The sequence below is a fragment of the Bubalus bubalis genome, chromosome X, assembly GCF_019923935.1.
Source record: "Bubalus bubalis isolate 160015118507 breed Murrah chromosome X, NDDB_SH_1, whole genome shotgun sequence".
NCBI classification, from domain to species: Eukaryota; Metazoa; Chordata; class Mammalia; order Artiodactyla; family Bovidae; genus Bubalus; species Bubalus bubalis.
This window is the reverse complement of record NC_059181.1, coordinates 78,899,553-78,927,230: the sequence shown is the minus strand read 5'-3', so window position 1 is coordinate 78,927,230 and position 27,678 is coordinate 78,899,553. Positions and strand designations below refer to the sequence as shown.

The window sequence follows — 27,678 nt, the reverse complement described above, 5'->3', positions numbered from 1 at the left end:
GTTGTGGTTAGGCACATAATCTGTGGGGTTTTTGTGTTCTTTTTTTTTTTTTCCTTCCTGGTTATGTTGCCCTCTTAGATTCCAAAACTCCCTACAGACCCGCTGGTAAGAGGGTTTACTGGTGTTTGGAAACTTCTCCTCATTCACAACTCCCTCCCCAGGACTGGTCTCCATCCCTAACTCTGTCTATCTTTTAATCTTTTATATTTTGTCCTACCTCCTTTTGAAGAGAATGGGCTGCCTTTATGGGTGCCTGGTGTCCTCAACCAGCGTTCAGAAGTTTTTTTTGTGGAATTTGCTCAGCGTTCAAATGATCTTTTGATGAATTCTGGGGGGACAAAGTGGTCCTCCTATCCTACTCCTCCACCATCTTATAGCATTCAGATCAGATCAGTTGCTCAGTCGTGTCCGACTCTTTGCGACCCCATGAATCGCAGCACGCCAGGCCTCCCTGTCCATCACCAACTCCAGGAGGTCACTGAGACTCATGTCCATCGAGTCAGTGATGCCATCTAGCCATCTCATCCTCCGTTGTACCCTTCTCCTCCTGCCCCCAATCCCTCCCAGCATCAGAGTCTTTTCCAATGAGTCAACTCCTCTCATGAGGTGGCCAAAGTACTGGAGTTTCAGCTTTAGCGTCATTCCTTCCAAAGAAATCCCAGGGCTGATCACCTTCAGAATGGACTGGTTGGATCTCCTTGCAGTCCAAGGGACTCTCAAGAGTCTTCTCCAACACCACAGTTCAAAAGCATCAATTCTTCAGCGCTCAGCCTTCTTCACAGTCCAACTCTCACATCCATACATGACCACAGGAAAAACCATAGCCTTGACTAGATGGACCTTTGTTGGCAAAGTAATGTCTCTGCTTTTGAATATGCTATCTAGGTTGGTCATAACTTTCCTTCCAAGGAGTAAGTGTCTTTTAATTTCATGGCTGCATTGACTTTTCTTAAATCAGTTAACATTTCTCCATTTCCAAGATTTCTTCTTGATAACAAAGACAGGAGAATTAAAGGACTAGTAGTTGAGGCAATATGATTAAGAGATAATTGTTCCTCTACTAACTGTTCAAGAACCTGTAATTTTTCATGTGATAGGGGCCACTGTTTTTTCTAAATAGGCTCATCAGATTTCAATGTCAATTTAAGTGCTGTTTTTTTGTTGTTCAGCAGTGGCCCCCACTAAAAAGCCTGTGTATTTTGAACAGGATTGTATCCCATATTTGCCATAATTTGTTTAGCTTGAGGAGATATGGTAGGAATTGTTACATAAGCTCCCCATTTCACCAATAGATCTTGTCCTCATAAATTAATAGGGATATCTGCAATTAAGGGTTTTAAAGTTGTGGATCATTGTTCAGGACCTGAACAGGTCAAAATATTAGTACTTTTTAAAAATATTTTGCATAGTTCCAATTAACATAACAGGAACATCTGTTAAAGGCCAAGAAATTGGCCAATGATTTTAAGATATTGGACTTCCCTGGTGGCTCAGACAGTAAAGTGTCTGCCTACAATGTGGGAGACCCGCGCTCAATCCCTGGGTCAGGAAGATCTCCTGGAGAAGGAAATGGCAACCCCATTCCAGTATTCTTGCCTGGAAAATCCCATGGATGGTGGAGCCTGGTAGGCTACTATCAGGGAGTTTCAAAGAGTTGGACATGACTGAGTGACTTCACTCACTTTTAGATATTATAGAAACATCAGCTCCAGTATCTACAAGTCCTGAAAAGTGCTTATTATTAATATATACAGATAATGTGGGTCTGTACTTCCAAATCCTCCAGTTCTTTTAATATGAGATATACTAGTAGTGATATAAGATAATAATAACAATTGAGCTATATGATCTCCTTTTATTATTTGATAAGGGTACTCTGTTTTTATCATGATAGAAATCTCGCCCTCATCATCTTCATCTATAATCCCCATTAAGACTTGAACTCCCTTACTTGTTAAACTACTGCATCCTAATAAAAACCCCACACTTCCTTTAGGTATTGGACCTTTAATTGCAGTAGGGATTTTATAAATTCTCATAGCTGGCATAAGAAGTAAATTATCAATGGCGGGGATATCTAGTGCTGTGCTCCTGGAGGTTGTAAGGAGGAGGTCAGTAACCCAGGTGTATGGTTTGAAAGGGCAGGATGAGGTTGCTGCTTGCTGGCTGGGTACACAAAAGGAATAACTTTCCAGGTTTGTCGAGAGCTCATATTATTTGATGGGCCATGAGTAGGGCCCTTCTTCCAGTTTCCCAACAAAGGGGATCCATTTTTATGAAATTTAGATCTACACTGATTAGCCCAATGATTGCCTTTATTACAGCGAGGGCATAATCGAGGTGTCTTTTCATTTGTGGGAGTAAGCTTATTAGGTGTATTTTTATTACTCTTGCGATTTTTCTGTACATGTCCTCTTTTACCAGAACTAAAGCATTTAACCTCCTGATTCGCTTGTTGTTTTAAGCCCATAATGACTTGAGCCAGCAATTGCATCTTATAGAGTTCTGTTCCAATATCATGATAAGCCTTAATATAATCCTCTAGAGGCTTTCCTTGTGCTTTGAGAGACTGTAAAACCTTTTGGCATTCTGAATTTGCATTATCATAGGCAAGCATCAGTAATAACATATCCCTTAATTCAATCTGAGCAACAGTTCTCACCAGATTTTGTTTTAATCTGGTGATAAAATCCATATAAGGTTCTCCATTAGATTTTTTTACATTAACAAAAGAAGGGTGAAACTGTCCCAGGGGGCTAACCTTTTCCCATGCCCCAAGACAAGTAAATCTAATATGACTTATAAGTTGATCATCGAATTGTAGTCATCTCTGAATCCCTTGATATGTCCCGACTCCATCCAGGGAAGCCCAAGAGGAGGATTAACACCAGCATTTCTTTGAGCCTGTTGAGAGGCTTCATCCTGCCACCATGTTCGGAACTGTAAAAATTCTGAAGTGGTTAAGCAAGTTCTAGCAATCATTTCCCAATCATACGGAATGAGTAGTTCAGACTGAGCCAACCCCGGAATAAGACTTGTGGTATAAGGAGATGTAGTTCCATATTGCATGCATGCCTGTTTAATCTCCTTAATAATTTTAAAAGAGACAGGAATATGTTCAAATTGTACTTTGCTTTGTGGAAGTTGAGCATTAGATGGCATCTCAGTCATGGTAACAGGCAAAACCAAAACATGGAGGTTGCCTTCCCACCTCGTTGTTCATACAGCTTGCTGAAAAGATGAAAGAGCAGGTGCAGACATCTTTGGTATTGTGACCACAGCTCTAAATACCCCATCATCCCATGGTGTATTGGGATCTAGTGGAGGGGGTTTCTGAACTATAGGGGGCTCTGGCCAAGGAGCCAAAGGCTATGAGACTGGTGATAAAGGGTAAGTTTCAGGATGTTGTCCAGTACCATAGTTAACATGGGATTTAGGACTCAAAAATCGAGCCTCTCTTTCACCTTCCAAAGGATTATATTTCCCTTTATCCAGATTTTCATAAATATGAGGGGGCTGGACAGGTGACTACTGAGATGCAGGAGGAGCAGGAATATCAGATTCTGAATCAGAAGAGTCAGATCATTCAGATTGTAAAGGAGCCAAAGTAGTATAAATAAGGTTACAAAGAGACCACACACTAATAGTAATGGGTTCCCCAGATTGATAGGCTCTATGCAAACAATGCATCACTTCTTTCCACTCATTAAACGTGAAGTCCCTTTTTCTGGGTCCAACCAGTAACCGTGCTTATGAATTGCCTGAGATAATTCCCGAAAATTCTCTGCCACTTTCACTCCAGAGCTACACAGCAAGGTTTTTAGAAGCACAATATAGTCAGCATGCTTAGAAGGAGATTGCCCCATTGTATCCCTGATTGACAGATTCATGGGGGTGTACTCACTAAGTACTTTCACTGTCCTCCGATCTCTCGGCTGGAATTCCCCGTGTCTTCTGGCACTGCCAAAAAACCTCAAAAGCTACTTGCTCCCTCAGGTCCCTGTTCAGGTGCCAAATGTCGGGACCAGCTCAACAACGAACTGACCCAAGGGAGCGGTGCCATGGAAGAATAAGGAAAAATAAGACTCAGAAATAAAGTGGGGATAAGGGAGCTGATGCCATTCGCAGGCAAAAAGCCCAGATCCTAATCCTTACATGCTTTTTATTGTTAACATCCACTTCCTTGTACTTCCTTGTGCTCTAGAGATATCTGTTCTTCACAATCTCAGGTTGGGGATAAAGATATACAATGCACAGTCCTCAATGCCAAATCTTCAGGCCTTTCATGACTTTGTTTAGCCCTTCGACTAGTGATGCCCTTTCTCAGTAACTCTCTCAAGGCTCTGGTTATGGAAACAGTCACTAATGGTTTTCCATCAGTCACATCAGTACTTCAACATCTTGTTTTCAAGATGTCTTTCCACGATGTACTTTTTACTGCCCCAAGCCCTTTGCCTGGGGGTGATGAGAAAGTCATTCTTATTTTTCAAAGAAGCCTTGTTAATTATAGTACAGGCCTATGCATAGCATATTTCCTACAACTTGACTTTCAAAACACTCCATGTTTGTGAGAGTTGTGTTCTAATACCAGTTCTGACATTACTTAACCTTGGGTATATCATTTCCCCTCTCTGGGCCTCAATTTTTTTCATTTACAAAATGAGGGATTGGTACTTTCCTACTTAATGTTTCCATTCTAGATTTGGTGTGATTCTAGGCTTCTTTCTACGTTTATATTTTAGCTAGTGGTATATTTTAGTCTTATTTCATGAAAGCTGATTTAGGAGGCCATTTAAATTAAATGAATGTGTGAATGATTATTTTCAAGGCAAAAATATGCCAGTGACATCCCTTTCGTCTTTTAGACAGAGTTTCATTTACCTGTGTTACAGACTGTAGGGACAGATTTCTGCTGACTGCTGTGTAGCTTGTTTTTCTGCATTCTACTTTGGGGTCCTTATAGCTTCCCTTGCACAAGTGATCCTCTTGTACAACTGATGTGAAATTCAATTTTAGGATAAATATAACAAATATGGAAAAATACCAAAGAGAAAATTGAATCTTCTATTAGTTAAATGAATTTTATATAGCAACTGTGGGTGTAGTCATTAAACTTGAACCCATATTATGGGGATGTTTTAAAGAGAAGCCAGTACTATCACTTACGAGTCTAAATTAGGTGAAAGCAGTGATCATTTTAAAGAAAAATTAAATGTCAACACTAGAATAAAATCTTTTTTAGTCTAGAGCAGTGAACAACCTTAGAGTATGGCTAAATAAGTGAGAAAATAATCTATTTTCTGACTCAAAGAATCTCCTTATTGTAGATTTAGATGGATACCAGAGCATATTTCTACCTTCTCTCTTCTAGAACAATTATTGTGAATCATAATATCTTTTTTCTTTTTTTTTTAATTTTATTTTATTTTTAAATTTTACATAATTGTATTAGTTTTGCCAAATATCAAAATGAATCCGCCACAGGTATACATGTGTTCCCCATCCTGAACCCTCCTCCCTCCTCCCTCCCCATACCATCCCTCTGGGTTGTCCCAGTGCACCAGCCCAAGCATCCAATATCGTGTATCAAACCTGGACTGGCAACTTGTTTCATACATGATATTTTACATGTTTCAATGCCATTCTCCCAATAATATGAATGAACAAACATCAGAGAAAGAGTAGTGAATAGCGATAGTATTACAGACAGCAAAATGTGGTACATTTCATACAAGATGAGATTTTCATAAAAATGTCATTCCCAAATAGGTTTTATAGAGATTGTCAAAGTTCACGTTCAATAAATTGGTATAAGTTTCATATCTGCTACCTGGCCAACTTATACCGATTTATTGAATGTGAACTTTGACAATCTCTATAAAACCTATTTGGGAATGACATTTTTATGAAAATCTCATCTTGTATGAAATGTACCACATTTTGCTGTCTGTAATACTATCGCTATTCACTACTCTTTCTCTGATGTTTGTTCATTTATATTATTAGGGAGTTATATTATATTTGGATTGAGTCAAACTGAGATGGGAAAATGCTTCCATCCAATAGTATATTCATTCAAAAGGAAAAGATTTGAAAAGTCCTATGGGATTAATGTGGCACTGTCAGGATGACACTGAAACTGAAGTCTTTATAATGTTATGTGTAAGTTGAACTAATAGAGAAGGATTTGATTTTAGGGAAAGAGGACTCTAGGCATTTGTTTAGCATTTTATATATTCCACTCATGAGTTTGAAAGGATTGTATGACTTGCAGGGTAGTTTGATTCAAAGTTCAAATGGCTTAAGTTCTTTTGGGCAAATAAAGCCACAGACAGGATTTAAAGCCATGCTATAGTTTTCCTGTATAGTACTGTGGTTCAGAACAAGCCTGATAACAGTTGCATAACAAATCTTAGACTGACTGAATCAAGGGGACAGGGCAAAATGGGTGCCTGATTATTGGGTTAAAGGTTGCTATTGCACTAATTGAATGCTAAATTTGACTTTGTGCAATTAATTACAAATAGATTTGAAAGGAAAATGTTATTTTAGTAGGAATACCACATTCAAATGAATGGTCACTAGCCTCGGTGCTGCTGTTTTAATTCTCCAGATAGCTGAGCTTTTGTAGGAGGAAGTGTAGTATAGTGGCAAGGATCTTGGCCTTAGAAGCTGTCCCAGGTTGTTAACATATTAATTTTCTGCCCTCAAGTAAGTCATATAATCTTCTTGAGCCTGTTTTCTTCTTCTTTTTTGTTTGCTATGCTGCCCATAGCCTGTGGGATTTTAGTTCTCCAACCAGGGATTGAATCCAGGCCCTAAGCAGTGAAAGCATGGAGTCCTAACCACTGGACCACTAGCAAACCTCTGTTTTCTTCTTTAAAAATGAGGGTAATCTCTATTGACCTCTAAGGGTGAAGGGATGGTACCTAGCATATATCAGACACTTAATAAATGTTTGTTCATGTGTTATCCTATTTACTGAGAGTCTCATATGTGCCAAGTACTGTGCCAAGAGCTTTTATGTGGAAATACTCTGTAAACTTTAAAGTATTATTCAATTTAAAGGTGTTATTTATTTATTTTACATTAAAAAATTTTTAGCTGTGCTGCATAGATTGCTAGATCTCAGTTCCCCAACTAGGGATGAACCCAGAACATGGCAGTGAAAGCCCAGAATCCTAAGCACTAGGCCACCAGGGAACTCTCTTAAAGGTGTTATTATTAATCCACATGGTTTACCCATTCAGCCATCTGTGTCATGAAACATTAAATAAATATTTCTCAACTATAGGTCTACGTGAGCCTTGAGAAATTGTCTCTTTTTTTCTAATCCTTATGTGATTCTAAGATAGAACTTGACATAACTTTGGTCACTCTGAGGACAGGAAAAGTTTAAAGTCCCTGCAAGTTGTGTTTGAGTGCCACAAGGCAGAGCACACCTTAATGTGAAAGCACTTACTTCATTGTAAAAGATACCGGCTCTTCATTTTCTCCTCTCCAGAAGTTTTGCTTTTCTATATGGGAAGTCACCCATTTCATTGGGTCCCTGTAGACTGCATACTGGTTGTTTCAAAGCTGATGAGGGAGAAGGGTTGAAGATTCAAACAATCTTCTGTGGTGTCCTGTAAGATGTTCTGATAATGCACTCCCTTTTACAGTTGACCCTTGAACAATATGGGTTTGAACTTTGCCAGTCTATTTTGTTGACTGGAAAAAGAAAGCACAACTTAAAAGTTGAGAATTATATTTAATTTGTCAGACTTTCTGAGGACTTAAGTCCTGAAGACAGCCTCTCAGATAGCTCTGTGGGACTGCTCCAAAGAGGTAAGGGAGGAGCCTGGATATATAGAAAAACCAGGTAGTCAGAACTTCAAAAGATAACTGTTAGTCTAAGAGAACTGCACATCGCAAGTTAATGAACTTAGTGCTTTTCTATGTGTACATGTGTGCTCTGTTACTTCAGTTGTGTCTGACTCTGTGTGACCCCATGGACTGTAGCCTGCCAGGCTCCTCTGTCCATGGGATTCTCCAGGCAAGAGTACTGGAGTGGGTTGCCATTCCTTTCTTCAGGGGATCTTCCCAACCCAGGGATCAAAATCGTGTGTCTCTGCATTGGCAGGCTGGTTCTTTACTAGCGCCACCTGGGAAGCCCATTTCTCTGTGTGTAAAGATGCAAGAGTCAGGATTCATTGAAATAATTTCTTTGATATGGACCTTAACTAACTAGGCCAGAATCCTGTGCTTTTTCTATGCTGGATTCCCTCAGGGTATATGGGTGGGGACTACATTAGCTGATGGCTTGGTGACAGCACCATCCTTTGTTTACTGATATAGCTAGCAACATTCTTTGTTCACACCTTATACCCAGATTTGTTTTAATAGTAAATACTATGGCAGAAAGTGAAGAGGAACTAAAAAGCCTCTTGATGAAAGTGAAAGAGGAGAGTGAAAAAGTTGGCTTAAAACTCAACATTCAGAAAACGAAGATCATGGCATCCGGTCCCATCACTTCATGGGAAATAGATGGGGAAACAGTGGAAACAGTGTCAGACTTTATTTTTTGGGGCTCCAAAATCACTATAGATGGTGACTGCAGCCATGAAATTAAAAGACGCTTACTCCTTGGAAGGAAAGTTATGACCAACCTAGATAGCATATTGAAAAGCAGAGACATCACTTTGCCAACAAAGGTTTATCCAGTCAAGGCTATGGTTTTTCCTGTGGTCATGTATGGATGTGAGAGTTGGACTGTGAAGAAGGCTGAGCACCAAAGAATTGATGCTTTTGAACTGTGGTGTTGGAGAAGACTCTTGAGAGTCCCATGGACTGCAAGGAGATCCAACCAGTCCATTCTGAAGGAGATCAGCCCTGGGATTTCTTTGGAAGGAATGATGCTAAAGCTGAAACTCCAATACTTTGGCCACCTCATGCGAAGAGTTGACTCACTGGAAAAGACTCTCATGCTGGGAGGGATTGGGGGCAGGCGGAGAAGGGGATGACAGAGGATGAGATGGCTGGATGGCATCACTGACTTGATGGACATGAGTCTGGGTGAACTCTGGGAGTTAGTGATGGACAGGGAGGCTTGGTGTGCTGCAATTCATGGGGTCGCAAAGAGTCGGACATGACTGAGTGACTGAACTGAACTGAACTAAACTATAGTCTACACCATCTCTGGTTGATTGAATCCATAGGTCCACAACTGCAGATAGAAAGGAACCATGGATACTGAGGAATCATGTACAGGGAGGGGTGGCTATAAGTTATATGCAGATTTTCAACTGCAGGGAGGGTCAGCACTCCAACCCTTATGTTTTTAAGGGGTCAACTGCACTGTAATGAGGAAAAAAGTATACAAAAATTTGTACAGATTTTAAATGTAAATTACAGGAGAAACAACAGAGGAAAAATTAAGAAAAGGGAATACAAAAAAATAAAAGTAAGAAAATTAACGATTATGTCTGCAGGAGATGTCACAGCCAATGGCTGCTGAGAGGCATAAAGAACAAACACTTAAAATAGGATTGTCAAGAAATGATACTCGATTATTGGGCTTTACCTTGATTTTTACTTTTGGAGATGTGAATCATTTCAAAGAAATTTAGAATCAGATTTTTGGAGACCTGAAGCAGGACTAATACTAAGCAAAATGATAGTTCAGTTCGGTTCGGTTCAATCGCTCAGTCGTGTTAGACTCTTTGCGACCCCGTGAATCACAGCACGCCAGGCCTCCCTGTCCATCACCAACTCCCGGAGTTCTCCCAAACTCATGTCCATTGAGTCGGTGATGCCATCCAGCCATCTCATCCTCTGTTGTTCCCTTCTCATCCTGCCCCTATCCCTCCCAGCATCAGAGTCTTTTCCAATGAGTCAACTCTTTGCATGAGGGGGCCAAAGTATTGGAGTTTCAGCTTTAGCATCAGTCCTTCCAATGAAAGATAGACACCCAGGACTGATCTCCTTTAGGATGGACTGGGTGGATCTCCTTGAAGTCCAAGGGACTCTCAAGAGTCTTCTTCAACACCACAGTTCAAAAGCATCAATTCTTTGGTGCTCAGCTTCCTTCACAGTCCAACTCTCACATCCATACATGACCACTGGAAAGACCATAGCCTTGACTAGATGGACCTTTGTTGGCAAAGTAATGTCTCTGCTTTTCAATATGCTATCTAGGTTGGTCATAACTTTCCTTCCAAGGAGTAAGCGTCTTTTAATTTCATGGCTTCAGTAACCATCTGCAGTGATTTTGGAGCCCCCCAAAATAAAGTCTGACAGTGTTTCCACTGTTTCCCATCTATTTCCCATGAAATAATGGGACCAGATGCCATGATTTTAGTTTTCTGAATGTTGAGCTTTAAGCTAACTTTTTCACTCCTCTTTCACTTTCATCTAGAGGCTCTTTAGTTCCTCTCCACTTTCTGCCATAAGGGTGGTGTCATCTGCATATCTGAGGTTATTGATATTTCTCCCGGCAATCTTGATTCCAGCTTGTGTTTCTTCCAGTCCAGCATTTCTCATGATGTACTCTGCATAGAAGTTAAATAAGCAGGGTGACAATATACAGCCATGACGTACGACTTTTCCTATTTGGAACCAGTCTATTGTTCCATGTCCAGTTCTAACTGTTGCTTCCTGACCTGCATATAGGTTTCTCAATAGGCAGGTCAGGTGGTCTGGTATTCCCATCTCTTTCAGAATTTTCCACAGTTTATTGTGTTCCACACAGTCAAAGGCTTTGGGATAGTCAATAAAGCCAAAGTAGATGTTTTTCTGGAATTCTCTTGCTTTTTTGATGATCCAGTGGATGTTGGCAATTTGATCTCTGGTTCCTCTGCTTTTTCTAAAACCAGCTTGAACATTTGGAAGCTCACAGTTCACGTATTGCTGAAGCCTGACTTGGAGAATTTTGAGCATTACTTTACTAGCGTGTGAGATAAGTGCAATTGTGTGGTAGTTTGAGCATTCTTTGATTGCCTTTCTTTGGGATTGGAATGAAAACTGACCTTTTCCAGTCCTGTGGCCACCGCTGAGTTTTCCAAATTGCTGACATATTGAGTACAGCACTTTCAAAGCATCGTCTTTCAGGATTTGAAATAGCAAAACTGGAATTCCATCCCCTCCACTAGCTTTGTTTGTTCGTAGCGATGCTTCCTAAGGCCCACTTGACTTCACATTCCAGGATGTCTGGCTCTAGGTCAGTGATCATACCATCGTGATTATCTGGGTCGTGAAGATCTTTTTGTACAGTTCTTCTGTGTATTCTTGCCACCTCTTCTTAATATCTTCTGCTTCTGTTAGGTCCATACCAGTTTTGTCCTTTATCGAGCCCATCTTTGCATGAAATATTCCCTTGGTATCTCTAATTTTCTTGAAGAGATCTCTAGTCTTTCCAAATCTGTTGTTTTCCTCTATTTCTTTGCATTGATTGCTGAGGAAGGCTTTCTTATCTCTCCTTGCTATTCTTTAGAAATCTGCATTCAGATGCTTATATCTTTCCTTTTCTCCTTTGCTTTTCACTTCTCTTCTTTTCACAGCTATTTGTAAGGCCTCCTCAGACAGCCATTTTGCTTTTTTGCATTTCTTTTCCATGGGGATGGTCTTGATCCCTGTCTCCTGTACAATGTCACAAGCCTCCATCCATAGTGCATCAGGCACTCTGTCTATCAGATCTAGTCCCTTAAATCTATTTCTCACTTCCACTGTATAATCATAAGGGATTTGATTTAGGTCATACCTGAATGGTCTAGTGGTTTTCCCTACTTTCTTCAATTTACGTCTGAATTTGGCAATAAGGAGTTCATGATCTGAGCCACAGTCAGCTCCCAGTATTGTTTTTGCTGACTATATAGAGCTTCACCATCTTTGGTTGCAAAGAATATAATCAATCTGATTTCGGTGTTGACCATCTGGTGACATCCATGTGTAGAGTCTTCTTTTGTGTTGTTGGAAGAGAGTGTTTGTTATGACCAGTGCAGTCTCTTGGCAAAACTCTATTAGCCTTTGACCTGCTTAATTCCATACTCCAAGGCCAAATTTGCCTGTTACTCCAGGTGTTTCTTGACTTCCTACTTTTGCATTCCAGTCCCCTATAATGAAAAGGACATCTTTTTTGGGTGTCAGTTCTAAAAGGTCTTGTAGGTCTTCATAGAACCGTTCAACTTCAGCTCCTTCAGTGTTACTGGTTGGGGCATAGGCTTGGGTTACCATGATATTGAACGGTTTGCCTTAGAAACGAAAAGAGATCATTCTGTTGTTTTTGATATTGCATCCAAGTACTGCATTTTGGACTCTTTTTTGTCCATGATGACTACTCCATTTCGTCTAAGGGATTCTTGCCCACAGTAGTAGATATAATGGTCGTCTGAGTTAAATTCACCCCTTTCAGTCCATTTTAGTTCACTGATACCTAGAATGTCAGCGTTCACTCTTGCCATCTCCTGTTTGACCACTTCCAATTTGCCTTGATTCATGGACCTAACATTCCAGATTCCTATGCAATATTGCTCTTTACAGCATCAGACCTTACTTCTCTCACCAGTCATATCCACAACTGTGTATTGTTTTTGCTTTGGCTCCATGTCTTCATTCTTTTTGGGGTTATTTCTCCACTGATCTCCTGTAGCATATTGGGCACCTACCGCCACGGGGATTTCCCCTTTCAGTGTTTAATCTTTGGTATCCAACTGTTTCCTGTATCCAACCTTCTCAGCTCCCCCTCTTTCTGCTAGTTTCTCTGTTGCTTTTTAGTCGTTAAGTCGAGTCTGACTCTTTTAGACCTCATGGACTCTTGCCTACCAGGGATTTCCCAGGCAAGATTACTGGAGTGGGTTGCCATTTCCTTCTCCAGGGGATCTTCCCTATCCAGGCTTCAAACCTGAGTCTCCTGCATTTGCAGGCAGTTTCTTTACCACCGAGGCCCTGGGAAACCCTAGTTTCTCTAGGTCCTTCCAAAAGCCTATCTTGTACTTATTTCTGAGGATACCTTGACCTAAGTAAACTTTCATCTACTGATAGAACATCCAACGTTTAGAGCTTTCCATCTCAGATTGTTAGGAGAGATATTTTAGAGTAGGTTATACCTGTCTCTCATCCTTCAAATAACGCCATGTAAATGCTCTTCACACGAGTGCATAAAACATGCCTGACTGATCTTGACGAGGCAACAGTGAGTGGTGGCATGAAGTGAGATCTTAATTCCTTGCCCAGGAATTGAACCTGGGTAGCCTGGATGAAAATCAGGAATCCTAGCCACCAGACCAGCAAGGGCTAGGGGCTAGAAGTTATTTTCCCCTGGCTCTCTCCAGTGAAAAATGCATTTCTCACAGAAGTGAAAATTGTAAATGCAGGTACGAAGTTTGTTACTAGAGACATAGCACAACAACAAGTGGGAGAGCACACAGAGAAGCAGTTTGTTTAATTAAGATTAAAGCAAGGGAGAGATGCATACCTGGGGAGAAAGAGTGTAGGTATCCCCCTAGTGAGGAGGAGCACACTGAAGAGGTGGTTAACTCACTTTCATGGGGCAGTTCTTCTCGTCTTTGTCTTCTTTCTGGCCAATTGTCCTGCTTTGCCTCCCTCGCTAATTTGTTTCAGGATCTTTTCCCTAGGTGTGTACACACCTTTCAGCCAAGATGGGTCTTGATATAAAGCCATCTGGGAGAAGCAAGGCTCATTAGGGTCTGGTATCATCCCCTGACTTTTGACCCCCCAAGGACCTTTCTATACATGTGCAATTTTCCCTCACCCCAAGGAAGAAAAATATATGGCCTCTTGATCCTTTACTCACAGTTTAGCCCTTCTCTGTTTCTACCATGCCTATTGCTTTAAGGTATCCACAGGAGACAAAGTCTGGCTAACTTACCCTGTATCTTGTTACTTACATTTTGGATGGCAAATGGGAGGCTGATTGTAAATGCCTAACCTGGAGCCCGCCTATCTCCTGTCTCAGGAAATGCAAACAGAAGGCTAGTGGTAAGTGTCCAGCCTGAAGCCCACTTTTTTCCTGCCACAAGATATGTAAGCAGGTGGCCAGTTGTAAATGCTTAGCCTGCAGCCCATTTGTCTTCTACGTCATGACTGCAAAGTAAAGTTTGAATGCCTTCTACTACTCCACTAACCTTGGTTCCTGACTTTGGTATCTCGTATCAGTGTCCATTGTCCTTGTTTTCTCTCTTACTTTTCAAGAAAATAAATACAACTAATTATTTAGCTCCTAACTATAGTCTTATATAAGTGTCATCTTACATATAGGGATGATGCTATTGCTGTATGTTTCTCTGAAACTAAAATAACTTAGTAAAATCATTTATTTAAATGATTTCCTCCTTAACCTACTTTATGCTGAGAGTATTTTTTTTTCTTGCATAAATGAAGTTACTATAAATCTATTTAACAGGAACTTTTCTCTTTTCCAGGAAACAAATCCTAAAATATCTGCATTCTTTGATCTTTGTTATGGTTTTACAAGTGCATTATTATTATACTGTTATTTTTCAGGGCTACCATTTTAAAAAAATATTCTGAAATATAATGAGGTAAGAATATAGATTATGCTCTTGAGACACATTGTTGTAATTCAGCTTTTTCAACTGTCTTTACTTTTTCTGTATTTTCTAATACAGATGACATTATAATCCTTGGAAAGATAGGAGATACAAGTACTGAAGAAGAAAAGAATAGGGCACAGAAAGAGGGAAAAAAGTAGCTCAAGAGAGCAATCAAATGCTCATGAGCATCACCAGCAGAGAGGTAAATTATACAAAAAAGTCATACATGGTAAAAAGAGTCTGAAATATTTCTGAGTAACTGGATAAGCAAATTCACAAACTTTGAGTGTGTTTTAAAATTGCATTATGTTGCTAGTGGTATAACTTCATGCCAGGACAAAGAAAAAATATTATATTAATTACTTCCTTAAGGGAGAGCAGGATAAGAATGAGAAATGTTTTGTACTTGTTCACAAGCCTGTCTGGATGGTCCAACTTTACTTTAAGGAGGCAATACAGGAGGGTTAAGAGCATAGTTAACAACCTGAACCTCATGGTATCTACATTTTGGAAAAATAAATGCTGTAGGCAAAGAGAGCACAGAACAAAGAGCCTTTTGTATCTATAATTACATTGATCAGTGCAATGTAAACATTTTAATATGAACCTGTTAGGCATTGCCACAGTAGAGAAGTCTTTGCAACCATTAAGGATCTCCATAGTCTAGTGCACAGGTTGGAACCATATTGACATTGTGCATACTCTGAGCCCCTTCCAGCTGCCTACCCAGCTTCATTATAGTTCTTGTTTAAATCCTTCAGTGGCTTAGCAGGTTCTGACAAAAGGAGGGATGGTGGTTATTATAGGGGCAAAGCTACTAAGAGTGGTGGGAGTGCAACAATCTCATGTTTCCACCTAAATATAAAATAGATCTGTGTGAGCCTTTTGGAGATCTATATTCTTTGATCATTCCTTAAGCTGTCTTTACACCCAAATCAAAGCAATGATTGAGGCAAATATTCACAGGATTAATACAAAACGGACAGCTTCATTCCATCTCTTTTTTTCTATTTGAATATCCTTTAAAATCCTCATTTATTGATTTTTGGCTGTTCTGGGTCTTTGTTGCTGTGCTTGAGCTTTCTCTGAAGTTAAGTGAAATCACTCAGTCGTGTCCAACTCTTTGCGATCCCATGGACTGCAGCCTACCAGGCTCCTCCATCCATGGTATTTTCCAGGCAAGAGTACTGGAGTGGGCTGCCATTTCCTTCTCCAGGGCGTCTTCCCACCCCAGGGATCAAACCCTGGTCTCCTGCACTGCAGGAAGATCCTTTACCAACTGAGCTATCAGGGAAGTCTGGAGAAGAGTATGGAGATTCCTTAAAAAACTAGGAATAAAACTACCATATGACACAGCAATCCCTCTACTAGGCATGTTCCCTGAGCAACTATTAATTAAATGTCTAGTCTAGGCACTCTACAAGGTATCAGAATAGCCCTGCTTCAAACATTATATGTGGTGGTAGGAAAGAAAGATAAGAAAGAAATTTAATGCCAGGCAGTTAGCAGTAAATGTTCTAATAGAGTATAAGTTATATATTGTGGGGATGCAACAATCCATTCTAATTAGGCGGACTTGTGAAAGTTTGATGGAGGAGATGACATTTATTCTATAAGGTGAGAAGGATTTTGATAAAGTTTGGAAAGAAGGACATGAGCTTATAGTCTGAAATGCATAAATTAACTAAGAATATTGTAAAATAGTATTTTCACATTGAATACATCTATTTCTCATACTTTTGAGACTTTTGAGACTGTCATTATAGCAGGACTCACTGGAAGAAAAGTACTTTGCAATAAAGAACTATATTAAAATTTAAGCATAATTATTCCATTAATAAACTGAGTAACAATTATAGTTTTCCATCATACTTTGAAATTCCAATAAGCCAGTTTTTTATTTCACAAGATTTAATCATAATATTGGTAAAACACAATTGTATTTATTCAGCACAATTCTTTTTGATAATTTCTGTTGTTTATAAGGAAAGTTTCTGTTGTTTTTGTTTGTTTCTGTTATTTTCTAAAGGTAGAAATCTGTGCTATCCAGTTTGATGAAATTATAATTTTTATATAAACGTTTGTAAAAAGACTACAAGTTCCTTTGGAAAGGTAATTGGGGGCATATGGGTCTTTAGGAGATAGATCTCTATCCTTTCTGCTGACCCACTGTGCTCCCAATACTAGTCACTTAGAAAAGAAAAGCAGTACATGTGCATTCCACCCAATCTCCTTATTTATGTTTTATAGTAGAAAATCTGGAGAGTGACTATGACTTTATGCTTTAGCAAAACAGCAGATTAATCATATTTTTAATTTTACTGAAGTTTTATTGAATATTATTCTTTATGCCAATACCTTCTCTGTCTTTTAACAATTGTTTTCAGGTTCTGGTAGTTATACTAAAAAGTCACAATGTCAGATCTAGGGCTTTTTCTTGCCTGGCAGTATTTGCTAGTGAAAAGCTTTATTTCTTAGCATGGTCTATATGACTTTGTCCACCTGTATTTTTGTGGTATCATAGAAATTTGTCAAAGGTTTCATTATTTCCATTTAACTGATTCACTTCATTGCCTTTTTTATTTAAAAAAGTGAAAAGGTAGGAAGACTGAGTTGTTGCCAGGTCAATTTACTAACAGTATTAAGCCTACCTTCTGTTTTCTTTATAGCTACCTATCCTTCACTTGCCTTTCTTGCTAGAATTAACTGTTAGTTTATATGGAAGAGAGAGTTTATTAAAAGCTATTTTTTAACTGAAGTATAGTTGATTTACAATACTGTTAGATGGTAGTTTCTTTTTAATGATCCTGAACAGATGGAGAATGAATAGTATGATTTTGAACACTATCCTATGGTTCTAAGGATTTGTGCAACAAAAGATTATTAACTATTCCGTCTCTCAGCTATATAGTCACAGAAACTGTTGGTTTTTTTTTTTAGCTAAAACATAGATCCAGAAAATGATAGGTAGAGCATTAACTTGCAATATATTCAAATCCACAAAACAACTGATTTCCCATATTTAAAACATTTTATTAAAGTTTTATATGCATAATATTCTTTATGCCAGTGACATGAGACCTTAGAGATTTCTACATATTAGTTCCAAAAACTTGATAGTCTTTAAAAGTAGGAGCAGTAGAATTAAAAAAATAGGGGTTACCCATAGAAATGGCCTTGATGAAATATCATTATGATATTTTTATTTTAAATTAATTTATTTGTTTTAATTGGAGGCTAATTACATTACAATATTGTGGTGGTTTTTGCCATACATCGACACAAATCAGCCATGGGTGCACATGTGTCTCCCCCATCCTGAACCCTCCTCCCACCTCCATCCCCACCCCAACCCTCTGGGTTGTCCCAGAGCACTGGCTTTGAGGGCCCCGTTTCATGCATCAAACTTTCCCTGGGCATCTATTTTACATATGGTAATATGCATATTTCAATGCTATTCTCTCAAATAATCCCACCCTCAGCTTCTCTCACATAGTTCAAAAGTCTGTTCTTTACATCTGTGTCTCTTTTGCTGTCTTGCATATAGGGTCATCATTACCATCTTTCGAAATTCCGCATATATACATTAATATACTGCATTGGTGTTTCTTTCTCTGATTTACTTCACTCTGTATAATAGGCTCCAGTTTCATCCACCTCATTAGAATTGACTCAAATATGTTCATTTTTTTTTTTTATAGCTGAGTAATATACCATTGTGTCTATGTACCACAGCTTATGTATCCATTTGTCTGCCAGTGGACATCCAGGTTGTTTCCATGTCCTGGCTATTGAAAACAGTGCTGCAATGAACATTGGGGTACATGTATCTCTTTCAATTCTGGTTTCCTTGATGTTTATACCCAGAAGTGGGATTGCTGGGTTGCATGGCAGCGCTATTTCCAGTTTTTTAAGGAATCTCCACATTGTTCTCCATAGTGGCTGTACTAGTTTGCATTCCCACCAACAGTGTAAGACGGTTCCTTTTTCTCCGCACCCTATCCAGCATTTATTGTTTGTAGACTTTTTGATGGCAGCCATTTTGACTGGTGTGAGATAGTACCTCACTGTGGTTTTGATTTGATTTTCTCTGATATAAGTGATGTTGAACATCTTCATGTGTTTGTTAGCTATCTGTATGTCTTCTTTGAAGAAATGTCTGTTTAGTTCTTTGGCCCACTTTTTGATTGGGTTTTTACTTTTCTGGTATTGAGCTGTATGAGTTGCTTGTATATTTGGGGGATGAATTCTTTGTCAGTTGCTTCATTTGCTATTATTTTCTCCCATTCTGAAGGCTGCCTTTTCACCTTGCTTATAGTTTCCTTCATTGTGCAAAAGCTTTTAAGTTTAATTAAGTCCCATTTGTTTATTTTTGTTTTTATTTCCATTACTCTGGGAGATGGGTCATATAGGATCTTGCTATGATTTATGTCAGAGAGTGTTCTGCCTATGTTTTCTTCTAAGAGTTTTATAGTTTCTCATCTTACATTTAGATTCTTAATCCATTTTGAGTTTATTTTTGTGTATGGTGTTAGAAAGTGTTTTAGTTTCACTGTTTTACAGGTGGTTTTCCAGTTTTCCCAGCTCCACTTGTTAAAGATATTCTCTTTTCTCCATTGTATATTTTTGCCTCCTTTGTCAAAGATAAGGCGTCCATAAGTGCAAGGATTTATTCTGGGTTTTCTATTTTGTTCCACTGATCTATGTTTCTGTCTTTGTGCCAGTACCATACTATCTTGATGACTGTAGCTTTGTAGTATAGTCTGAAGTCAGGCAGGTTGATTCTGCCAGTTCCATTCTTCTTTCTCAAAATTGTTTAATCTATTAGAGATTCTTTGTGTTTCCATACAAATTGTGAAATTATTTGTTCTAGTTCTGTGAAAAATATTTTTGGTAGCTTGATAAAGATTGTGTTAAATCTATAGATTGCTTTGGGTAGTATACTCGTTTTCACTATATTGATTGTTCCAATCTAAGAACATGTTATATTTCTCCATCTATTTGTGTCATCTTTAATTTCTTTCATCAGTCTTTTATAGTTTTCTATATATAGGCCTTTTGTTTCTTTAGGTAAATTTATTCTCAAGTATTTTATTTTTTCATTGCAGTGGTGAATGGAATTGTTTCCTTAATTTCTCTTTCTGTTTTCTCATTGTTAGTGTATAGGAATGCAAGGGATTTCTGTGTGTTAATTTTATATCCTGCAACTTTATTATATTCATTGATTAACTCTAGTAACTTTCTGGTGGAGTCTTTAGGGTTTTCTATGTAGAGGATCATATCATCTTCAAACAGTGAGAGTTTTACTTCTTCTTTTCCAATTTGGATTCCTTTTATTTCTTTTTCTTCTGTGATTGCTGTGGCTAGGACTTCCAAAACTATGCTGACTAGTAGTGGTGAGAGTGAGCACCCTTGTCTTATTCCTGATTTTAGAGGAAATGCTTTAAATTTTTTGCCATTGAGGCTAATGTTTGCTGGGGATTCATTGTATATGGCTTTTATTGTGTTGAGGTAAGTTCCTTCTATACCTGCTTTCTGGAGAGTTGTGTTTTTTTTTTTTTTTTTTTTTTAATCATAATTGGGTACTGAATTTTGTCAAAGACTTTTCTCTGCATCTGTTGAGATAGTCATATGGTTTTTAACCTTTCAATTTGTTAATATGGTGTATCACATTGCTTGATTTGCAAATACTGAGGAATCCTTGCATCCCTGGGATAAAGCCCACTTGGTCATGATGTGTCTTTTTAATAATGTTGTTGGATTCTGTTTGCTAGAATTTTGTTGAGGAATTTTGCATCTATGTTCATCAGGGATATTAGCCTGTCGTTTTATTTTTTGTGGCATCTTTGTCTGGTTTTGGCAGTACGGTGATGGTGGCCTCATAGAATGAGTTTGAAAGTTTACCTTCCTCTGCAATTTTCTGGAAGAGTTTGAGTAGGATATTTATTAGCTCTTCTCTAAATTTGTGGTAGAATTCACCTGTGAAGCCATCTGGTCCTGGGCTTTTATTTGTTGGAAGATTTTTTTATTACAGTTTCAATTTCCCTGCTTGTGATGTGTCTTTTAAGATTTTCTATTTCTTCCTGGCTCAGTTTTGGAAAGTTATACTTTTCTAAGAATTTGTCCATTTCTTCCAAGTTGTCCCTTTTATTGGCATATAATTGCTCATAGTATGCTGTTATGGTCTTTTGTATTTCTCTGTTCTCTGCTGTGATTTCTCCATTTTCATTTCTAATTTTATTGATTTCTGATTTTATTGATTCTTCTCTCTTTTTTTCTTGATGAGTCTGGCTAATGGTTTGTCTATTTATTTATCTTCTCAAAGAACCAGCCTTTAGTTTTGTTGATTTTTGCTATAGTCTCCTTTATTTCTTTTTTCACTTATTTCTGCTCTGATTTTTATGATTTCTTTCGTTCTACTAACTTTGGGGTTCTTCTTTTCTTCTTTTTCTAGTTGCTTTAGGTGTAAAGTTAGGTTGTCTATTTGATGATTCTCTTGTTTCTCGAGGTAGGCTTGTATTGCTATGAATCTCCCTCTTAGCACTGCTTTCCCCCAATCTCATAGGTTTTGCATTGTCATGTTTTCATTTTCATTTGTTTCTATGCATATTTTGATTTCCTTTTTGATTTCTTCCATGATCTGTTGGTTATTTAGAAGTGTGTTGTTTAGCCTCCGTATGTTTGTATTTTTAATAGATTTTTTTCTGTATTTGACATCTAACCTTATCATATTGTGATCAGAGAGATGCTTGAGAGGATTTCAATTTTTTAAAAATTTACCAAGGCTAGATTAATGGCTGAGGATGTGATCTATCCTAGAGGATGCCCCGTGTGCACTTGAGAAAAAGGTGAAATCAAATCCATTGTTTTAGGGTGAAATGCCCTATAGATATCAATTAGGTCTAAGTGATACATTGTTTCACTTAAAGCTTGTGTTTCCTTGCTAACTTTCTGTTTGGTTGATCTGTCCACAGGTGTGAGTGGGTTATTAAAGTCCCCCACTATTATTGTGTTACAGTTAATTTCCCCTTTCATACTTGTTAGCATTTGCCTTACATATTGAGGTGCTCCTATGTTGTGTGCATATATATTTATAATTGTTATATCTTCTTCTTGGATTGATCCTTTGATCATTACATAGTGTCCTTCTTTGTCTCTTATCACAGTCTTTATTTCAAAGTCTATTTTGTCTGATATGAGTATTGCTTCTCTTGCTTTCTTTTGGTCTCTATTCATATGTAATATCTTTTTCCAGCCCTTCACTTCCAGTATGTATGTGTACCTAGGTTTGAGGTGGGTTTCTTGTAGACAGCATATATAGGGGTCTTGTTTTTGTATCCATTCAGCCAGTCTTTGTCTTTTGGTGGGAGTATTTAACCCATTTACATTTAAGGTAATTATTGATAAGCATGATCCCATTATCATTTATTTGTTGTTTTGGGTTCATTTTTATAAACCTTGTCTGTGTTCCCTGTCTAGAGATGATCCTTTAGCATTTGTTGAAGAGCTGGTTTGGTGGTGCTGAATTCTCTGTTGTCTATAAAGCTTTTGATTTCTTCTTCATTATCTGAATGAGATCCTTGCTGGGTAAAGTAATCTTGGTTGTAAGTTTTTCTCTTTCATCACTTTATGTCCTGCCATTCCCTTCTGGCCTGAAGAGTTTCTATTGAAACATTAGCTGTTATCCTTATGGGTTTCCTCTTGTGTGTTATTTATTGTTTTCCCTTGGTGCCTTTAAGATTTGCTCTTTTTGTTTTATCTTGCTAGTTTGATTAATATGTGTCTTGGGGTGTTTTGCCTTGGGTTTATCCTGTTTTGGACTCTCTGGATTTCTTGGACTTGGGTGGCTATTTCCTTCCCCATTTTAGGGAAGTTTTTATTATTATCTCCTCAAGTATTTGTTCACGGCTTTTTTTTTTTTTTTTTTTTTTTTTTTTTTGTCTTCTTCTTCTGGTATTCCTATAATTTGAATGTTGGGGCATTTAACATTGTCCCAAAGGTCTCTGAGGTTGCCCTAATTTCTTTTAATTCTTTCTCCTTTTTTATTCTCTGCTTCATTTATTTCCACCATTCTATCTTCCACCACACTTAACCTCTCTTATTCCTCAGTTATTCTACTTCTGGTTCCCTCCAGAGTGCTTTTCATCTCAGTTATTGCATTGTTCATTATTGGTTGACTCTTCTTTATTTCTTCTAGGTCCTTGTTAAATATTTCTTGCATTTTCTCAATCCCAGTGTCTAGTCTATTTATCTGTAACTCCATTTTGTTTTCAAGATTTTGGATCATCTTTACTATCATTATTCTGGATTCTTTCCCTGGTAGACTCACTGTCTCCTCCTCTTTTGTTTGATTTGGTGGGTTTTTATCATGTTCCTTCACCAGCTGAATATTTCTCTGCCTTTTTATTTATTTTAGATTGCTGTGTTTGGGGTGCCCTTTCTGCAGGCTGGAACTTCGAGGTTCCTCTTAATTGTGGAGTCTATTCCTTGTGTGTGGGGTTTTACTAGTCGCTTGTCAAGGTTTCCTGGTTGGGGGAGTGTGCATCTGTGTTCTGGTTGGTGGAGTTGGATCTCTTCTTTCTGGAGTGCAGTGAAGTATCTGGTAGTGAGTTTTGGGGCGTCTATGGGTTTGGCATGGCTTTGAGCAGGCCTTCTTTTAATGTTCAGGATTATGTTCCTGTTTTGCTGGAGAATTGGCGTGGTATGTCTTGCACTGGAACTTGTTGGCTCCTGGGTGGAGCTTGATTTCAGTGTAGGTATGGAGACCTTTGGGTGAACTCTAATCTATTAAAGTTCCCTGGAGTCAGAAGTTCTCTGATGTTCTAAAGTTTTGGAGTTAAGCCTCCTGCCTCTAGCTTTTGGTCCTTCTCTTAAAGTAGCCTCAAGTCTTCTCCATCCATACAGCACAGAAGATAAAACCCCTAGGTTAATGGTGAAACAATTCTCCACAGTCCTGAACACCCAGAGAGATTCACAGAATTATGTATAGAAGAGAAGAACGAGGAAGGTGATAGTGGTGACCTGGAGGAGGAAAGGAAGAGTCAAAACGGGAGACAGCAATCAAGCCAGTAATCAAATCCCTCTTTTTGAAGAGATTGGGCTGCCTCTGTGTGTGCCTGGTGTCCTCTGCCAGCATTCAGAAGCTCTTTTGTGGAAGTTACTCAACATTAAAATGATCTTTGGATGAATTTGTGGGGGGGAAAGTGGTGTCCCCATCCTATTCCTCCTCCATCTTGGGACATCCCCCAAAATATCATTATGATATTTTATGATATCATATGATAATGAGCTCATTATCATAATGAGTGGAGTATATGTTTCATTCATTTTTCAAAATTGTGGTTCTTTGCAGGACAAGTGCAATAACAAGTCTAAGGCCCAAGCAGAGATGAATCAGAGCCAATTAGAGGGTTACCAACATCGATCGGAAGGATTTCAACAACAATCAGAAGAAAATTGACACTATTCAGAGAGATCTGGAGGGCAAGCAAAGAGATCTCGTGGTCAAGAAGAGAGATCTCATGGCTGTACAGAAAGATCTCATAGCCAATCAGGGAGATATCATGATCAAAGAGAGAGGCCTTGTGGCCAAGTAGAGAGATCTCATTATTATACAGAAAGATCTTATGGCCAGTCAGAGAGAATCTCATTACCACTCCGAGAGATTCCATGAGATTCCATGTTCATGCAAAGAGATCTCATGACCATGCAAAGGGATCTAAAGTCCTATCAAAGATATCTTATGGCCAAATAGGGAGATTTCATGGTCAATCAGAGCAACCTCATGACCAATCAGGGAGATATCAAAGATACTCACCAGTAGAAACTGAGTCTGAATTTGACAGGTAAAACATAATGAATACTTGACTATTAATGCATCGAATGATGTAAAAAAGTAAAGGGATGTTTTGTATATGTATATTTTAGTGGCTTAATATGTATTTTTGAAACCGACATTGAATTGGGACAAAGATATTAATACAATAGAGGTGATATATGCATGGCATCAATATTCTTTCAACTTGCTGATACCCTCTAGCTATCATCCAGTTTCCCAATTACCCTAATTAAGTTGTTCTGTGTAGGTCAGCTTTCCTGGAAAAGCCCCAGTGTACTCAGTCTTTCCTACTGAGCCTTCCCCACAATAAAAATATATTGACTTTGTGTCCCATTCCCTTTAAACTTTCCAACCTGCTAGGCTAGCTAATCTAACAATAAACTATGCTACATTGATAATATATAATCTCTGATAATGAATTTCTGTTTCCATCCTCCACCTCCTTTCTAAAGAGTCTTCATAGACTCCTTAGCAGACAAAAAATAGGTGTATTTTTGGACAGCTGAGCTTTTCTGTTTTCCACAAATCAGACCATAGGAGAGGATGAAAGTTTATACCTAGATGCAACCTTAACCTAAATGTATTTTAAATATTGCATATATTCACTATTGTTTAATGAAACTGTCTACCCTAACAAAAGTGCCAGAGAAATTTAATCATATCTCAGATTGTTTTAAGAACCACAAGGCATTTTATTGTGATTGTCTAGGTAACTGAGTAAAATAATTATTTTTAGTTTAAATTTCTCAGTGATTTCCTTCAGTTTTCATTGCCTATAAATGTCTAGTTAAATATTTTAGCTCATATTAACTGCATTCTGCTGCTGCTGCTAAGTCGCTTCAATCGTGTCCGACTCTGTGTGACCCCATAGACGGCAGCCCACCAGGCTCCCCCGTCCCTGGGATTCTCCAGGCAAGAACACTGGAGTAGGTTGCCATTTCCTTGTCCAATGCATGAAAGTGAAAAGTGAAAGTGAAGTTGCTCAGTCGTGTCCAACTCTTCCTGACCCCATGGACTGCAGCCTGCCAGGCTTCTCCGTCCATGGGATTTTCCAGGCAAGAGTATTGGAGTGGGGTGCCATCACCTTCTCCGATATTAACTGCATAGAATTGCATATTTCAGCTAAAAATTATTTTCAAAATGTGTATGTGGGTTATTATATATAGACAATGTCTGATGTAGGCACTGCTTTGATGTTAAAGGCCCCACTTTTCTTATATTAGCAGTATACAAATAATTTACTATAAAAATTTAATATATTTAACACTGATAAACAATTCATGTTTCTGCATTTATCAGGGATTTTCATGTTTTGCTTCATTTTACACATCAATTTTTGTTTGTCAAGTGGCATAACAATTCCACTAAGGTACTGAAAGTCTACTACTGTTTTGTAGTTACATATTTCTCTCATTTTACAAGTGCACTTTAAAATATGATGAACAAGTCTGTCAAGTTTTTTCTCCTTTATCTTCTATTATAATATTTTTGTATCCTTAGCATAAGTAAGTAATTCTTTCTTGGTTAAAGTTATCAAATGTAGAACTCTTACTAAAGAACAAAGAGTATAAAAAATTAAAGTACTTTCAGTTAGGTTTAATAATATCCTTAAAATATCCTTCAAGACCTGCAGGTGGCTATGCACTAACTATAAAATGAAGACTTCAGTAATCTGATGTCTCCACACATTTTCCACTCAAGCTAGCTTCTTCAAAAGGCAAAGACAAACCAGAAATGCTAAACTTCTGCCTTAACTTTTAAGGCATTTCTGCCTTTAAAAAGAAAACCCAAATCATCAGTGTAGAAGTCCAATGTGATCTGAATAAACGACATGCAGCTAGGCAAACATCTGGAGTAAAATATGATAATATGTTTGGAATAGTGTTTATTTATGGGGATTTACAATGAATTTTTTCAATTTTAAAAAACCAATATGATTTTTTAAAACTCTCTAGAGGATTTTTTATTGTAAATAAGATGTGAATTTGTATTTTTAATAACCCCAAATACCTGATAACAATTTCAGCTTTTACCCCTTTTTCCTGATTTGGTAATTATATATCCATAGTCAGATGCCTTCCTTGGCTGGAATGACATGTATGAAGCTTAACATAATAAAAACTGTTTTCCGTAACCGCCTCTAAATAGCCTACAAGAAATGAATGGCAAAATCTGCATAATTTTACATTAGCTGGGCTGTCTATTATGAAAGCGTTTCTAAACACAGACAGTAGCTTCAGAGGAAATGAAGTGCTTAGTTTTAGAGTGTTTGCCATTTAAACTCTAATAATAGAGTGATATCTCATTATCGTGCCATCATTCCAAGTGATTGTTGAAATAGATTCAAAATCTGATTATAATTGACAAATCAAATCTTTTGGGTCGAAAATTACTAATATGCTGTATATACAATAGATCTCTAAAAAACAGAGGTCTTCTCAGGACTAGTTATTTGATTTCCCAACTCTTAAATTTTCCCTAGACCTATTTCTTACCCAGTTGTTAGTATTTTTTTTTTTTTTGGAAGATGTTGATGAGAATCTGGTCTGTGTTCATCTAAGGAATTTCTAATAGAGTACAAGTAGCATGAGTGAGTGGAAGACAATGTAGGAATACTAAGATGTGGCTTCATGTCCCAAGTCTGTCACTTAAATATACAGCACTGAACAAATTACTTAATATTTCTGGGTCTAGAATATTGGAAATAAAAGCAAAAATAAACAAATGGGACCTAATTAACCTTAAAAGCTTCTGCACATCAAAGGAAACTATTAGCAAGGTGAAAAGACAGCCTTCAGAATGGGAGAAGATAATAGCAAATGAAGCAACTGACAAACAACTAATCTCGAGAATATACAAGCATCTCCTACAGCTCAACTCCAGAAAAATAAATGACCCAATCAAAAAATGGGCCAAAGAACTAAATAGACATTTCTCCACAGAAGACATACAGATGGCTAACAAACACATGAAAAGATGCTCAACATCACTCATTATCAGAGAAATGCAAATCAAAACCACTATGAGGTACCATTTCACACCAGACAGAATGGCTGTGATCCAAAAGTCTACAAGCAATAAATGCTGGAGAGGGTGTGGAGAAAAGGGAACCCTCTTGCACTGTTGGTGGGAATGCAAACTAGTACAGCCACTATGGAGAACAGTGTGGAGATTCCTTAAGAAACTGGAAATAGACCTGCCTTATGATCCAGCAATCCCACTGCTGGGCATACACACTGAGGAAACCAGAAGGGAAAGAGACACGTGTACCCCAATGTTCATTGCAGCACT

General features: G+C 38.1%; 1 protein-coding gene across 1 annotated transcript; it reads left to right on the top strand.

Annotated features, from left to right (window-relative positions):
* The first annotated feature begins 3,371 nt into the window (after positions 1 to 3,371).
* LUZP4 (leucine zipper protein 4) lies at positions 3,372 to 25,248 on the top strand. The gene is given in 5 exon segments (XM_044936486.2): positions 3,372 to 3,390; positions 3,496 to 3,593; positions 14,543 to 14,703; positions 14,997 to 15,045; positions 23,839 to 25,248. Coding segments are annotated over 5 exon segments (792 nt in total). The 3' UTR covers positions 24,304 to 25,248.
* The last annotated feature ends 2,430 nt before the right edge of the window (positions 25,249 to 27,678 follow it).